Source organism: Callithrix jacchus, chromosome 9 (genome assembly GCF_049354715.1).
Source record: "Callithrix jacchus isolate 240 chromosome 9, calJac240_pri, whole genome shotgun sequence".
Taxonomy (NCBI): Eukaryota; Metazoa; Chordata; class Mammalia; order Primates; family Cebidae; genus Callithrix; species Callithrix jacchus.
In genome coordinates, this window is record NC_133510.1 from 12,170,442 (window position 1) to 12,180,543 (window position 10,102).

General features: G+C 36.8%; 1 protein-coding gene across 1 annotated transcript; it reads right to left on the reverse strand.

Moving 5' to 3' along the window:
• Positions 1–8,228: 8,228 nt before the first annotated feature.
• On the reverse strand, positions 8,229–9,856 carry LOC100395853 (taste receptor type 2 member 13-like). Its single transcript, XM_002752147.6, has one exon. It carries the CDS (start codon positions 9,593–9,595, stop codon positions 8,684–8,686), a length of 912 nt encoding a protein of 303 aa, XP_002752193.2. The 5' UTR covers positions 9,596–9,856; the 3' UTR covers positions 8,229–8,683.
• Between the last annotated feature and the right edge of the window lie 246 nt (positions 9,857–10,102).

Below are 10,102 nucleotides of genomic sequence, written 5' to 3' on the forward strand. Positions count from 1 at the left end.
ACGTTGAACTAAATTTAATTATGATGAGGTTGAACCAGGAAAGGTCAATTATTCATGTTCTTTGTGAATGCAACTGCTGCATTTCCCTCTCAAAGTAGCTAGTCCAAAATGTAGTAACATTCAAAAACAGTGGAGATGTAACATAGGCCTAGCAGGAGTCAAAGAAATGAGTATGTTGGAAGGCCGACCAAAGGACACATCCTAGGTACATTCACAAAGAAAACTCCACGACTAAAAGAAAGGCTAATTGTAGCAGGCAAATATATAACACAAGCAAAACTGAAACGGAAATGTACAAAGGGAAATTCAGGAAAAAATTATATACTGAGAGGGGAATATTTTATTTGCTCAGACAACAAATACTTATTGAATATTTTTTTGTGCCAGCCCTGTAGAAGGTGGGATGCAGCAGTAAACACCATTATTTTTAAATGATTTTAATAAGTTGACATTCTGAGGAGATGAATTGTAAACAGATAATTAACAAAAAATATACAGCAAACAGTATAAAATATAGTGCATAAGAAGTTGCAAATATAAGTAGGGAGGGGAACTAGAAAGTGGTTAGGAAAGAGGCTGAAATTTTAATAAAGTGATTAGGGAAGGACTCATTGAGAAAGTGATGTCTGAACAAAAACCTAAAGTAGGTAAATAAATGAATCATTATTTTGTCTGGGTAAAATACATTTCAAACACAGGGAACAGCATTATCAGTGTGCTGACAGTAGATATCCCTAATGTGTCCAGGGAAGAACAAGAAAAAGAGTGCACCTGGTGTAGAGATGAGATAGTCAGACCACTAAGAGTGAAGTAACAGAAAAAAGAGGCATGAGACCAGCCATGTGGGCTTTGCCCAGCCAAGCCATGGGTGTGGGGATGCCTAAGGCCCTGTAGCCCACACTTCATACCACTGTGCCCAGAAGGCAATGCATACAGTCAAAAGAGATTATTTTAGATATTTGATATTTAACACATACATTGTGCTAAATATGAAACACCTGCTGCGTTTTGTACCTGTGTGGTGCCTATTGCCTCTCTCTTGTGGCTGATATCTCTTTTTGGAATGAGAATGAGAATGTTTATCTGATACCTGTTGTATCTTGGAAGGAAATAAATTGTTTTTATTTCACAGGCTCATAGCTGGAAGGAACTAGACTTGAGTCTCAAATGAGACTTTGGACTTTGGACATTTGAGCTAACCCTGCACCAATTAAGAACTGGGGGTCTCCAGATTCATCCATGTCCCTACAAAGCATACGAACTCATCATTTTTTTAATGGCTGCATGGTATTCCATGGTGTAGGTTGGGGAGGGATACCATGAGGAGAATTGCCTGATATAGGTGATGGAGGGATGGAGGCAGCAAACCACCTTGCCTTGTAAGTACCTATGCAACAACCCTGCATGATCTGCACATGTACCACAGAACTACAGTACAAAAAAGGATAAAGAAGGAAGAAAGGAAAAAAAGAAAGAGAAAGAAAGAAGAGAAAAGAAAGAAAGAAAGAGAAAGGAAGGAAGGAAGGAAATAAAGAAGGAAGGGAGGGAGGGAGGAAGGGAAAATACAGAATAGAGAACCCAGACATAAAAGCACACAACTACAGTCATCTGATGTTTGAAAGAAAGAATCACTATTCCTATATAACATAAAACAGACTTCAAACCAACAACAGTAAAAAAAATGACAAAGAAAGGTACTACATAATAATAAAGGGTTCTATTCAACAAGAAGACTTAACTATCCCAAAAATATATGCACTCTGCATTGGAGCACCCATAGTCATAAAATGAGTACTTCCAGACCTATAAAAAATGTAGACACACACTCAGTAATATTGGGTGACTTTAACACCCCACTGAGAACATTAGACAAATTACTGAGGCAGAAAATTTACAAGAAAATTCTGGACTCTTGATAAAAACTCCTCAAAAGTTATTGTAACCAAGAAAACCCTCAAAAAAATAGGCACTGAAGGAACATACCTCAAAATAATAAGAGCTAACCATGACAAAATTATAGCCAACATTATATTGCACATGCAAAAGCTGAAAGCATTCCCCTTGAGAATTGGAACAGGAGAATGGTCCCTCCTCTTACCACGCCCATTCAACATAGTACCGGAAGTCCTAGCCAAAATAATGACGCAGGAAAAAATAAATAAAAGGCATCCAAACAGAAAAAAAAAAACAGCCAAATTGTATCTCTTTGCTGATATTATGATTCCAGACCTAGAAAACCCTAAAAACTCTGCCAAAAGGCTCCTGGCACAGATAAAGTACTTCTGTAAAGTTTCAGGATACAAATCAGTGCATAAAAACCAGTAGTATTTCTCTACACTAAAAATCTTCAAGCTGAGAGTCAAATCAAGAATGCAATCTCATTTACAATAGCCTAAAAAAAACTAAGAATACAGCTAACTAGCTAGCTAACGAAGGAGGTGAATGAGAACTGCAAAACACTGCTGGAAGGAATCATAGATGACACAAATAAATGGAAAAATATTCCATGCTCATGGATAAGAAGGATCAATATTGTTAAAATGGTCATACTGCTCAAAGCAATTTACAGATTCAACTCTATTCCTATCAAGCTACCAATGTCATTTTGCACAGAACTAGAAAAAAAACTATTTTAAAATTCATATATAATCAAAAAAAGAGGCCAAGTAGCAAAAGCAATATTAAATAGAAAGAACAAAGCCAGAGGAATTACACTACCTGACTTCAAACTACACTATAGAGCTAAAGTAATCAAAACAGCATGGCAGTGGTATAAAAACAGACACAAAGACCAATGGAATATGATTATTCTGGCTAGAATAGAGAATCCAGATATAAAGACATGAAAACTAGAGCCATCTGATGTTTGACCAAGTTGACAAAAATAAACAATGGGGAAAGGACTCCCTATTCAATAAATGGTGCTAGGATAACTGGCTAGCCATATGCAAAAGAATAAAACTGAACCCTTACCTTTCACCATGTACAAAAATTAACTCAAGATGGATCAAAAATTTAAGTGTAAGACTTCACCCTACAATAATCCTGGAAGAAAACTTAAGATACACCATTCTAAACATTGGCTTTGGGAAATAATTTATGACTAAATACTCAAAAGCAATTGCAACAAAAAACAATAATTGACAAGTGGGACATAACTAACTAAAGAGCTTCTGCACACATCAAAAGAAACTATCAACAGAGTAAACAGACAACCTGCAGAATTTAAGATTTGCAAACTATGCATGTGACAAAGGTCTAATATCCCAAATCTATAAAGAACTGAAACAACTGAACAAGCATAAAACAAATGAAACCTTTAAAAATGAGCAAAAGACATGAACAGGCTCCTCTCAAAAGAAGACATACGAGCAGCCAACAAACATTTAAAAATGCTCAATATTGTTAATCATTAGAGACATGAAAATGAAAACCACAAAAAGGTACCAACTCACACTAGTCAGAACGGCTACTATCAAACAGTTAAAACAAGTAACAGATGCTAGTGAAGCTGTGGAGCAAAGGGAACACTTAGACCCTATTGGTGGGCATGCAAATTACTTCAGCCACTGTAGAAAGCAGTTTGGAGATTTCTCAAAGAACTTAAAACAAACTATCACTTAGCCTAGCCAATCCCATTATTGGTATATGTTCACAAGAAAATAAATCATTCTACCAGAAAGACACCTGTACTCACATGTTCATTGCAGCACTATTCACAATAGCAAAGGCATGGAATCAACCTACATGCCCATCAAGAGTGGATTTGAGGCTGGGTGTGGTGGTTCACACCTGTAATCCTAGCACTTTGGGATGCCAAGTTGGGCAGATCACCTGAGGTCAGAAGTTTGATACTAGCCTGGCCAACACAGCAAAACGTTGTCTTGTCTCTAATAAAAATACAAAAATTACTCAGTCATGGTGGCATGCGCCCGTAGTCCCAGCTTCTTGGGAACCTGAGGCAGAAGAATTGCCTGAACCTGAAAGGTGGAGGCAGCGAGCGTAGATCATGCCAGTACACTCCAGTCTGGGCAATAGAGTGAGACTCTGTTTCAATAAATAGATAGATAGATAGATAGATAGATAGATAGATAGATAGATAGATAGATTAGACCAAAAAAGTGTGGTACATATACACCATAGAATACCATGCAGCCATAAAAAAGTGAAATCATGTCATTTGCAGCAACATGGATGCAGCTAGAGGCCTTTGTCCTGAGTGAATTAATGCAGAAACAGAAAACCAAATACTGCATGTTCTCACTTATAAATGGGAACTACACAATTTTAACTAACTCTTCTAAGTGATAGAATTGTGAATTGTACCTCTGACTCCAGACTCAGCCTTTAACTATTATAGTGCTTTTTATGGGGACCACATGAGTGCAGAGATGAAAATACTGACAGATATTGAAAGACACTATTAGGTAAACAAACTACAAGATGATTCAGAGAAATTAATGATAAAAATGATAGTATTACTTCTCTCACTTACCTGATTTTTAAGTAAACCCATTAGGGAGATCCTTTCTAAAAAGAAAAGAAAAAGAAAAAGGAAATGAGAATGATCAAGTAGATCGTACTTGCTGCTCTGACAGCAAATGAAACCAGGGTTTCTGTCATTATAGACAAAGATAACTGTGCCGAATTGCAGATAGTCATTGCAACCGATTTATTTGAAAAATCATTGAATTTGAAAGCAAGAAAGTAAAAAATAATTTTCTTGTAGGAAATAAATTGATTATTGACCTGCACTAAAAGTTTTTAATGTCTTCTCTGAAAGACACTGTAAAGAAAATGAAATGAAAAATCTCTGTCTGGCAGAAAATATTGATAAATCTTATGTCTGATAAAGAACTTATATTCAGACTGATATAGTTTGTCTGTGTCCCCACCCATATTTCATCTTGAATTGTAGCTCCCATAATTCCCACACGTTGTGGGAGGGACTCAATAGGAGATACCTGAATCATGGGGCAGTTTCCACATACCGTTCCCATGGTAGTGAATAAGTCTCATAAGATTTGATGTTTTTATAAGGAGTTTCCCTTTTTGCTTCTCTCTCATTCTCTCTTGACCGCTACCATATAAGACATGCCTTTCACCTCCCCATAATTGTGAGGCTTCTCCAGCCATGTGGAACTGTGAGTCAATTAAACCTCTTTTTCTTTATGAATTACACAGTCTTTATCAGCAGCATGAAAATGGACTAATACATATATGATATAAAGAACTTTTATAAATCATTAATAAAAACAGAAAGCAACAAATCAGGCTAAATAATTGGCAAAAGGTTTAAACAAACATTGGCAAAAGGTTTAAACAAACATTTCATAAAAACAGTTTTTATGAAGGACTCAAAGCACATTAAAAAATGTTCAGCCTCACTAGCCATTAGGAAAATGTGAATGAAAACTATGATGAGATGCCATTACATTCGGACTAGAATGGCCAAATGAAAAACAAAACAAAACAAACTAGCAACTGATGGTCAGAATGTGAAATAACTGAACTCTCATATATTGCTGGCAATAATGTGAAATGGCACAAACACTCTATAGAACTCTGGCAGTTGTAAGTTAAATACACACTTAACACGATTGGACAGTTTTACTCATAGGTATTTACTCAACAGTGATGAAATTGTATACCCAGAAGAAGAGACATACATTAATGTTGTTACCAATTTTATTTATTATGGCCAATGATTGAGAACCATTCAAATGTTCATTAGCAGACAAGAGAAATGTTTTATTTTTTTTCTTTTTTTATTGCATTTTAGGTTTTGGGGTACATGTGCAGAACATGCAAGATATTTGCATAGGTACACACATGGCAGTGTGTTTTGCTGCCTTCCTCCCCTTCACCCACATTTGGCATTTCTCCCCATGCTATCCCTCCCCAGCTCCCCCCACCACTGTCCCTCTCCTATACCCCCCAGTAGACCCCAGTGTGTAGTACTCCCTTCCCTGTGTCCATGTGTTCTCATTTTTCATCACCCGCCTATGAGTGAGAATATGCGGTATTTCATTTTCTGTTCTTGTGTCAGTTTGCTGAGAATGATGTTCTCCAGATTCACCTATGTCCCTACAAAGGACACGAACTCATCATTTTTTATTGCTGCATAATATTCCATGGTGTATATGTGCCACATTTTCCCAATCCAGTCTATCATTGATGGGCATTTGCCAAATTGTCTCTATTTGCAGACGACATGATAGTATACCTGGAAGACCCCATTGCCTCAGCACAAAAACTCCTGAAACTGATAAACAACTTCAGCAAGGTCTCAGGATATAAAATCAATGTGCAAAAATCACAAGCATTCCTATACACCAATAACAGACTTAAAGAGAGCCAAATCAAGAATGAACTGCCATTCACAATTGCTACAAAGAGAATAAAATACCTAGGAATACAACTTACAAGGAACGTAAGGGACCTCTTCAAGGAAAACTACAAACCACTGCTCAACGAAATAAGAGAGGACACAAACAGATGGAGAAACATTCCATGTTCATGGTTAGGAGGAATCAATATCGTGAAAATGGCCATACTGCCCAAAGTAATTTACAGAATCAACGCTATCCCCATCAAGCTACCATTGACTTTCTTCACAGAACTGGAAAAAACCACCATGAACTTCATATGGAACCAAAAGAGAGCCCACATAGCTAAATCAATTCTAAGCAAAAAGAACACAGCAGGAGGCATCACACTACTGGACTTCAAACTATACTACAAGGCTACAGTAATCAAAACAGCATGGCACTGGTACCAAAGCAGAGATATAGACCAATGGAACAGAACAGAGGCATCGGAGGCAACACAACATATCTACAACCATACAATCTTTGATAAACCTGACAAAAACAAGCAATGGGGAAAGGATTCCCTGTTTAATAAGTGGTGTTGGGAAAACTGGCTAGCCATGTGCAGAAAGCAGAAACTGGACCCCTTCCTGATACCTTACACTAAAATTAACTCCAGATGGATTAAAGACTTAAACATAAGACCTGGCACCATAAAAACCCTGGAAGAAAATCTAGGCAAAACCATCCAGAACATAGGAGTAGGCAAGGACTTCATGACCAAAACACCAAAAGCATTGGCAACAAAAGCCAAAATAGACAAATGGGACCTAATCAAACTCCACAGCTTCTGCAAGGCAAAAGAAACAGTCATTAAGTGAATCGGCAACCAAGAGAATGGGAAAAAATTTGCAGTTATCTGACAAAGGGCTGATATCCAGAATTTACAAAGAACTCAAACAGATTTACAGTAAAAATACCAAACAAGCTCATTCATAAATGGGAAAAGGATATGAACAACACTTTATAAAAGAAGACATACATGAGGCCAACAAACATATGAAAGAATGCTCATCATCACTGGTCATTAGAGAAATGCAAATCAAAACTACACTGAGATACCATCTCACGCCAGTTAGAATGGTGATCATTAAAAAATCTGGAGACCACAGATGCTGGAGAGGATGTGGAGAAATAGGAACACTTTTACACTGCTGGTGGGAGTGTAAATTAGTTCAACCATTGTGGAAGATGGTGTGGCGATTCCTCAAGGCCTTAGAAATAGAAATTCCATTTGACCCAGCAATCCCATTACTGGGTATATATCCAAAGGACTATAAATCGTTCCACTATAAGGACACATGCACACGAATGTTCATTGCAGCCCTGTTTACAAGAGCAAAGAGAAATGTTTTAATGCAGTATATACAATACTAAGGAGTACTGCTCAGAAATGAACTATTGATCTGTACAACAAAATACATGAACCTCAAAAACTTTATGCTGAGTTAACGAAGCCTCACATATAACAGTATACATTCTGACTGTATATACATATATATATATGCATAAAATTTTAGAAATCAAAGAACTCTCTTACAGTTACCAAAAGTAGATAAGTAGTTGCTTGGAAGGAAGGGCTGGTGGTGAGAGGATGGACTGCAAAGGGCATTGGTGCTGTGGTCACACAGGCGTATACATTGTCAAAACTCTAAAATGTGCACTAACATGTTGTGTTATATTATATGTCAATTCTACCTCAGTAACATTTATTTTAAAAGGCATAATGTAAATATGCATGTACACAGATGCACAATATAGTTCCTAAAAAGCAAAGTTATCTTTTTATGTGGCAGTTATTTATATTAAACTTTTTAACCTTCTCAGTTCTCTCAACCCATCAGTATAGAAACAGTTGCAAGTCCACATGTCCCTTGTTTCTGGTCCAAGTAAGTGTTCTAGTTATCCGTAACTCACCATTTAAATAGGAGTACATGATATAAGAAAATAATTACCTACATCGCCCATCCCAATGATTTAGAACTGAAGAGCCACTGCCAGACAAAAGATTGTAGATTTACAATTAACATCTAATTATGCTGTAGTGTATGTTTTTAAATTGCAATAGAATCTACCAATGATTTCCTCAAATAAGTCTCAAATTCCTGATAATGTGTACATATACATCATAAATACATACTATTCTTAGGTAATATGCTGTTCTAGAGAAAAATTTAAAAAATTTACAATGACCTTCACAATAGAAGAAACCAGGGAAGTATAAATATCTTTTATACTCCTCTTAGACTCCTGTTTTTGTCTACAACATACAATAATCTATGATCTGAATGACTTATGAAATTGTGGGTTTCTCATTGTTTAGCCCATACCTTAGCTGCCACCGAAACAGAGGCCTGTCTTAACTTGGGGTTTCCTAGAATCAGAAGAAGGGAGTGGCATGAAGGATAGAAAACTCCAATTGTCTGACAAAGCATCTCAACCAGTTTGTTCTGATTCAGGTCAGAAATCCATGATATGAGCATAGATAGACAGAAACTGGCATAGAGTAAAAGGAATGAGATCACAATTTTCAAGGCATTTATGTGGGCCTTGGTCCTGGGGTCTCTCTGTCCTTTGTAACTGAGCTGCATTTTCTGGAGATGTTTCCGCAGGGAGAAAATTAACAGGAGAAAAGAGATGAGGGCCACAGTAAATGGTGTTAGACTGAACATAGTCATAGTGAATTTGACCGACACTGAAAATGTTGCAAAGTCACTCATACTGAAATTCCAAGATGTGTTTCTTTCACATCGATACAGCCATTCTTTAAAATGAATGTTTATTTTTAACAGATTTAAAAATAAGAAGACCAAGGTTCCTAGCAGTATCATCAGAATCACTTTGTTTACTCTCCACTTCAAATAGAGAAAAGCAGGGCTAGAGAAACTGGCTATTTTGAGCAAATAAAAGATGCTGAGGATTGTAGCAAGCCAGAGACTGAAGTGATTAGAAACTGTCCAGCTAAATATAATAGTTCTTAATCCTGTTCCACTCACAAATGTAGCTGGATGATGCAGAAGTACAAACCGACTTACTAAGATTTCCCAGAGCAGCCCAATTCTGGAGATTGCCAAGATAATGAGGATTTGATCAACTGGGGACAACTGTCTTTTACTGACCCATTCAGTGCAGTTTATCAGTACTATGAATCCATTGCTCAAATTCCCAATTATGAATTCTGCAATATTTACAACAGTGAAGATACTCTGCAGCACACTTTCCATGTCAGAACAGAGAAAGTTCAAAGTTTAAAGTCACTGCTGGTTATTCACTGCTCTAAAATGCTATTCATATTCTTTAGAGCACGAAGAAATTCTTCTTCCTTCTCCTTTTTCTACTTCGTTCATTGTTGACTCAATGTCAAAGCAGAAATCTCTAAAGTTTGCTGATCAATCTTCACATGGCTGTTCTGGTGAAATCTTTATTTTTCTTCAATTTCTCTGCTGAGCCCTAGCCAAGATATTTATGTCTTCACTATCGGCAGAAATATCTCATAGATGATTTTGAAGCAAACTTAAACTCACATTTGCAACCATGCAAATAAAGATATATTCTCTTTCATTGTTTTGTACCTTTTGCCTTGTCTGAGCTGTAGAAAATTTGAATCAACCAGCTTGAGTTCTGAGTACAAATACTGCATGATTCGTAGAATATGTAGCTAAATGCAGCTTTTATGGCTAATAGCACAGCCAATGAAGATTTACAAAACATGCAAAGAGAGATCTACACTA

Coding starts and splice junctions, on each gene's coding strand:
- LOC100395853 (XM_002752147.6), bottom strand. CDS start 9,595: ATGGAAAGTGTGCTGCAGAGTATCTTCACTGTTGTAAATATTGCAGAA.